At 47.8% G+C, this 7,266-nt stretch overlaps 1 protein-coding gene across 1 annotated transcript; it reads right to left on the bottom strand.

Annotated features, from left to right (window-relative positions):
• Positions 1-1,368: 1,368 nt before the first annotated feature.
• Positions 1,369-3,292, bottom strand: LOC142569750 (uncharacterized). The gene is made up of 2 exons (XM_075678627.1): positions 2,893-3,292; positions 1,369-2,136 (listed from the first exon to the last, which is right to left on the bottom strand). Exons 1-2 carry the CDS (start codon positions 3,113-3,115, stop codon positions 1,997-1,999), a joined length of 363 nt encoding a protein of 120 aa, XP_075534742.1. The 5' UTR covers positions 3,116-3,292; the 3' UTR covers positions 1,369-1,996.
• Between the last annotated feature and the right edge of the window lie 3,974 nt (positions 3,293-7,266).

The raw sequence follows: 7,266 nt of genomic DNA, 5'->3' as shown, positions 1-7,266 counted from the left end.
GCTAGTTTGTGAGATGCACCCCTTACAGCATCAACACATATCAAGGAGCCATGTTGCTTACAAATGAAGCAATAGATCAACTAGGTACACGCGCAGAGTAGCATTCCAGGAAAATAAGAAGCATCAAGTTTAGGACACAACGCTACGCAGACCAGTTGAAACACAGGAAGAGCCATGCATACCACTGAACACGACTGTAGGTTCGAACAGGAGGAAACAAAATCGATGTACCTGCAAACCTCTGTAATTCTTGTCAAGTCTCCAGGCATCGATCACATAGCGAGGCTCCGTCGTACTCAGAATAAATTGAGCAGCAAGGACCCCAGGTCTAACTTATCAGCGGCATCCAGTGCACGGCGGTCCTGAAGCCTATCTTTGCCACCAACCAACACCGTAACGGGGGCCTAATTCTTCCATATATTGCCCTAAAACCGCACCACATGTAAAGGACACTTTGTTTAATTCAGTTCCAGTGGTTTTCGTGCCAAAGTTTTCGCAGGCCTCAGTCGGGAGCTCCACATTAGGTTTGACGCCCGTGGGATCTTTAGAGTGACGACAATGCACTGTAAACAAGCTTTCTGTATTTCGCGCCCATCCAAATGCTTCCCCCGCCGGTGGTGTTTCATCCCGCGCCCTCGTGCTTAGCAGCGCAATACCATAGCCAGTAAGACTCCGCGGCGGTGCAGGAGAATTTGTGAGAATTCCAAGCGTTGAATGGCTTCTATTCTCGTTCTTCGTGAACCAGAGGTCGATGCCTGCAAAGAATGCTGCATCTTGAAAAGCATGCCTGTCTACTCGAACTTTCTTCGTTTTATAAAGAGCAACTATGTGTGTATATACACGTACGTAATTCGCCTAGTGGTCTGAGGCAATGCCTAAATTTATTTTCCCAGTTTTTTGCTCTCCTGTTGCTGCATTAATTTTTAGGAAGTCTAATCAGTCTAGCTTCAGAAAACATTGCAGCCTGACTGACCATCTTAAAAGTGTACAGTCAGCACTACTTCCTGAAGTGAGAGATATAAGACGTCCTAACTGAAAAGTAAACAACAGATAAAGGCAGAAACTATGAAGTCGCATGGCATACCCATAATCAGGTAAAGAGTAATAAAACTGAAGGGCGTAGCTATAGCAGCAAGTTATAACATCTTGACTTCCCGTAGGTAGCGGACCATAAACAAAGACAGAGCGAAGAGGAGACAAAGCTCACAGCGGTTCATGTGTCCGCTCTTCTCCTTTTAATGGCTTTGTTCATTGTAAGCTAGGCATATATGATGTCAGGATATGCCAGCTCATGGCTGTTATAATAATAAGGTATCCGCAAATTCCGACAATGCAAGAACGACGATCCCAAAAAGCCAACTACAAACATCGCATAGGTGAGAATATATTTTCACAAAACAGGAAAAACGGAAAAATCTCGCGATAATTAGGTAAAAGCGCCGTACGAGTTTCAGCAGATCTTTACGGAAAAAAGCAACACGGAAATGTCCGCGTCAACGGAGAGCTGCGCCATCCGTCGAATTCTCACGAGGCGCCTCATCGTAAAGATCGCCCGAGGGCACCGAAGACTCCAGCTCAGCGATTGCAGAGCCAATTTCATGGAAGCCTATAACGTCCTAATGAACAGCCCGGACGTCCTCGTACTGCTTGAAAAGTACGAGAATATCTCTGAAAATTGCTCCGCCACAGACATGACAGCAGTAGAGTGACCGGCCCCTATGAACTGGAACGCCCCGCACGTATGTTGAAGATCTCCTGGTGCTCGCCGTGGGAAAAGGCAGCGCGTCGAAGGCGATGACGGCGGGTTTCTCGGCGCCACGAGCGAAGCCAGCCACGCGAAATCTGTGGGTGCACTCGAAGCGAGACACGTCGCCCTTTCGCCGAGTCCCACCAGTGGAACAGGGGCTAGGACAGCTCGCTGCTCCTCCGATGGTCAGGCGGTGGGCGGAGGCTTCGACAACACGGGGCTGGAGTGGAGATCGCCCGGGATGGCACGCTATGCCAGCTCCGAGCTCGTTCCGCCTACTGCGAGCCATCGTCTGGGTTGCTGAAGCTGGAGTGAGAAGCGACGCGGTCGCTGCGTCTGCCGATCCACGACCGACACGACTTGGGAGGCCTCTTCTCGTGCGATTCCCCCTGAAACATCAAGAATGTGCACTGATTAACAATATTTGTGCCACTGTTGTTAGAAAGTTCTTGACAGTTAGGTTCTTCTCTTCTATAATATATTTCTTTCGGATAATTACTTTCAATACTAAACACTCAAAAAACGAGTAATCAATTATCATATTTCTATATTTTAATTATGTTTAATTATTAAAGGTCTAATCCAATCAGATGCATTTGGCTCCTGGGCGCTTACACAAGAATTGTCATAACGCTAGACGTGCTCACTAGAGCAAATGTCACCCAACCGTGATTTTCGACGTTCTAGGAAGCAAAAACAACCTGCCTGTGCCAAACATCAAGTTACAAACAAAATGTCTCCGCTTCCTTCCGCTGTTGACTACAGTCAATAAAACAAGGCTGCCACAATAAGAATACGTCCACACGAGATGAGTGCAGTGTCGAATGTGTTCTCTTTGTATTTGGCCTTCGGCTGCGCATGAAAAACATTTAAGCATGTTTCAACATGTCGATGAACAGGCTTCAGGAGCCTGCGCACCCAAAGTATATTGGACACGCACGTTTCGATTGGGATTACCACTACGTGAGAAGGTGTATTCGAAATAGGGCTAAAATTGTTTCGCGCGAGGATTCTAAGGGGCCTTGGTGTGCGGTGCCATCGACATGAGGGCTACCTCTCGCCAGAGCGCTGCATAAAGGATACCTTTAAACTGTCTCTCTCAGAAATGATATGGTTTGCCTGATAGGACACGTAAGAATATTCACCTGTCTTCAGTTCCGTGGACAAAGGCGTGCGGCCAAGCGTGTCCGGACCAATGGAACGCCGACACGAGGCAGCCGCAGGAAGGAAAGACCCCGCCGGGATGCCTGCCGCGTTTTGTCCACTCACGAGAAAGTTGAGACCGAGGATCGCCGTGTGCGCACACGGTCGCTGATCCCTGAACGCGGCCACAGCCGTCGTCTTGTTGAGCAGCGCGGCGAAATCCATGGCCAGTCGTCTTTGTATCCCGGTGCGAAGTCGTGGCTTCGGATTGAGGGCGTTGAATCATGATTGGCAGGAGGTGTCGCAAGAGTATAGCTCGGCGGTATAGAAGGAGTTCCCGCTGGCCGCTTCCTAGAATTCTCGGCGGATTATTTAGATGAAGCAGTGCGGGACGAAAGCGCCTCGTAGCTTGCACAGAATGTAAACGGGTTCGCAATGCGCGAGGCAGGCTGCGTTCTTCTTTTTCTTCTACTCAAGCGCATAGAACTTATGCGAGCAAATATCTTCTCAAAACTCCAGATCCTTCTTTTTCTTCTTCTACTTCTTCTTCTTCTTCTTCTTCTTCTTCTTCTTCTTATTATTATTATTATTATTATTATTATTATTATTATTATTATTATTATTATTATTATAATTATTATTCGATGAGGAAACATACGTACCTTGCAGTGACGTGGAAATGTTGAGGGAGCAGGTTGGCCACAGCCAGCGAGAGGCGCAGAATGCCTTTTTACACTTTAGGAAGGAAGGAATATAAAAGCAATTTCAAAACGACAAAACAAAAAAAGATGTTGAGGGGAACATTATAGTTGCCTTAAGTCTTAATTATAGTTGGTTAGGCCTTAAATATTGTAGATTTTTAAGGTCGTCCAAGGTGATTTTGATTCATTTCATGATGGGAATGTTCACTTGTTTTAGGAGTAATTGCAATTTCCCCGAACACCATACGTATCTTGGCGATCCGTCGCAGTCGGTGTGCGCTATCAGTGTAGGAAAACAAAACGAAACGAGAGAAATAGCAAGACGATAAGGCCGCACGGACTAAAGTAAAACAACAGCAAAGTGCGGAGTGTCCCAGTATGGACCGAACAGCCATGCAGGAGAAGAAGAAAAAAAAAAAAGCCGGGCAGGTCACACCGATTACAGTAAAATGTGAAATCACACGAAATCAACATTAGTAGAACTTCATCCCCCCGAAGGAAAAAAAATATGCTTCGGAGATGGAAAACTAGGCAAGTTTCTTGTAGGCCATGGAGTCTGGTGGCGTCGAAAACCAAAACCCCTCCGGGTGGTCGTGTTAGTCTGCAGAGTACGACACTCTAAAGGATAAGATGTACGTAAAACGGCACCGGTGTCAATCTGCATTGAAGGTTGCGGGTGCTGCAATTGAATTGAATATTGCGGTTTATTAGAGCCTGCGCCCACAAAGTCGACGTTCAGTCCTAACAGATGGCCACTAAAACGTCTCATAGGATGACTACACCACAGACCAAGTCACCCTATGAAAGTTTACGAAGTGTTGAAGCTTGGAAACAAATTACAAAAGAAATTATACCACATCGCGCATCTGTGAGACATTTCGTTATTGTGGCGTTCGAAGTACACCAGTCTCCTCCTTAACCTTAAGTTGTATTAGATATTTAAATACCAGTGCACGGTTGGCCTGCCGCCTATCTTTACCACCAACCAACACCGTAACGGTGGCCCAAAGGTTCCATATGTTGCCTTAAAACCGCACCACATGTAAAGGACATTTTGTTTATTTCAATTCCAGGCGTTTTCGTGCCAAAACCACGCTTTCATTAGGAGGCACGCTTCATTCGCGGGCTACGGATTAAGTTGGACGCCCATGGGATATTTGGGGTGACCCCAATGCACGGGAAATAAGCTTTGTGCACTTGGCGCCCATCCAAATGCTGCAGCCACAGGCGGTATTTCATCCCCTGACCTCGTGCTTAGCAGCGCAATACCATAGCCGGTAAGCCTCCGTGGCGGCGCAAGACATCTTGTGAGAATGCCAAGCGTTGAACGGCTTCTATTCACTCTCTTCGTGAACCAGAGCACGATTGATAATGGGAACAGCGCGAACAAGACGACGACGGAGTGAAAGGACACAGGACGTTTCTTTCCGTCGTCGTCTTGTTCGCGCTGTTCCCATTATGAATGTATATCAACTCGCACACCTTTCTACTTTTATACAGAGGACGACGCCTGTAATGAATCCTGCATGTTGAAAAGCACGCCCGTCTACTCGAACTTTCTTCTTTTTAGAAAGAGTGACTATGTGTATATATACACGTACGTAATTCGCCTAGAGGTGTGAGTCAATGCATAAATTTATTTTCTTAATTTTCTGCTCTCCTGTTGCTTCATTAGTTTTTAGTAAGTCTAATCAATCTAGCTTCAGAAAACATTGCAGGCTGACTGACCATCTTAATCATCTGACCATCTGCGCTATTTCCTAAAGTGTGAGATATGAGACGTCGTGACTAAAAACTAAACAACAGATAAAGGCAGAAACTATGGTGTCCCATGGTATACCTATAATCAGGTAAAGAGTACTCAAACTGAAGGGTGTGGCTATATTAGCGAGTTCTTACATCTTGACTTCCCGCACGAATCGGACGATAAACAGACGACAAGACCGAACCAACAGGAGACAAAGCTCACCGCGGTTCATGTGTCCCCTCTTGTCCTTGTAATGGCTTTGTTCACTGTATCACTGTAAACACAAATGAGCCCATATGGGCGTTTTAACAGTTGATATGCCATTTTTTCCCCCTAGCCTAAAATGAGTACTCCCACGAGAAGAAGTAAAATAAGCTAGAACCATTATTATACCCCCGACCCCATTTGAATAGGCATTGCGGTTGTAAAATGGGGGTTTTCAAGGAATAACGGTAGCGTACGGGAAAGTGGGAGTGTTGAAATACACCCATATCTGAGACGAGCCAAATAGAGAAAAGAATAACTCAGCCGTGACAAACAAGGAAGTGAGCCGCAGCGACAATTTCAGTAGGATTATTTCTGCAGTCAGATTCGAAATATCCCGCGCGATGTGTGTCGGCGCTGTTTTTCTGTTCGGAGTAGCCGCGCCTTGGCGCTGCACAGGACGCCGAAAGTCGGAACGGTCGGAACTACGCGCGGAGGAGCACAAGCCTTCGGAGCGCGCGCGCGTGCGTTGAAAGCCGCAAAGGAGCAGCCATTGTCAGCGACGGCGCATTCTTCTACCGTGGTTGTTGTTTCTCACAGCTTTGAACCCCCAAGACTCCACGGTAAGTGACTTTGAACGATTATTACACGTTATATGAGTGTGCATGTGTTCAAAGTGAGGAGACGCGCTGATATGACTTATTGAAGGTCTCAGTACAACATGTCGCGACAGGTGGCCGTCCAGAACCATTTTGCACGATCACTGTGTTTCTTCGAGCTTTGTCGTAATCGAGGCGACTTGAGTGCTTAGAGTCAAGCGAGTGTACCTTAAAAAGGGTATTTTACATGATGACAAACTTTGCCGCGTCTTTGTGTGGATGTGAGCATTCGACATGTTCCCCGAAGCGCAAGCCACTACCATAATAGTTACGTGCAGTGCGAGGTGAGCTAAGCTTCGCCGCCTAACCGCGGCCTGAGAAATGTGGCGGCTCGTTAAGGGTTTACTGCGGTGCGCGTGTGTGAGTGTTTGTACAGCGATCATTTGAGCGAGAACCGGCGGCGCTTCTTCGTGCGCGGTATCTGCTAGCTGGCGCGTACGTGGCGCCAATCCCCTAGCTCGTGCGATTGTGTGCAGTAGGTCGCTCACTAAACGCGCATTGTGCAGATTTGCCAGTACGCTCCGTGCTATCGTCTGTGTCTCTTCGCGCCCACATCGCTGATTGTGCAGGCAGTGCGCGACTGCGACGCGTAGCATGTAGAGCCTGCGCCCGTCGACTTTGATCTGCGGGCGTGAAATGTCGGCTGCGCGTTTGTGGTATTAAAAGCGTGTGGTGAGCTTCCAACGGCACTGCGGGTCAACGCCGCGTGAGCTGCCGGTCAGAGTATAAGAACCTCTTTATTGTTAGCGTACTGCTTGGCGGCAACAGGTGTCCTGCTTGGGTTCAGATTACTGGATACGCCGTCACTTGAACGGCGACGGCCGGAGCAGGTGAGTATCAGTGGCGCCGGCACCTCGGCGGCCAGAAAACGATGCCTGTGCCGTGACGAGATATATCAACTTACGCGATAGAATTGCCGGCGATGGCTCATACGGGCGCGTCGCTCCATGGCTGTGTTCTTTGCTGAGGCCGCCACTACGCCTGCCGTGCACCATACTACGATAGATCTATATAGTCGATGCTTGTGCAATGTTGTTATTCAACAGCTGGCGCTGTGCACTGGAT

This window comes from Dermacentor variabilis, chromosome 1, assembly GCF_050947875.1.
Source record: "Dermacentor variabilis isolate Ectoservices chromosome 1, ASM5094787v1, whole genome shotgun sequence".
Classification (NCBI taxonomy): Eukaryota; Metazoa; Arthropoda; class Arachnida; order Ixodida; family Ixodidae; genus Dermacentor; species Dermacentor variabilis.
The sequence above is the reverse complement of the archived record's forward strand: the minus strand, read 5'-3'. Positions and strand labels throughout refer to the sequence as shown.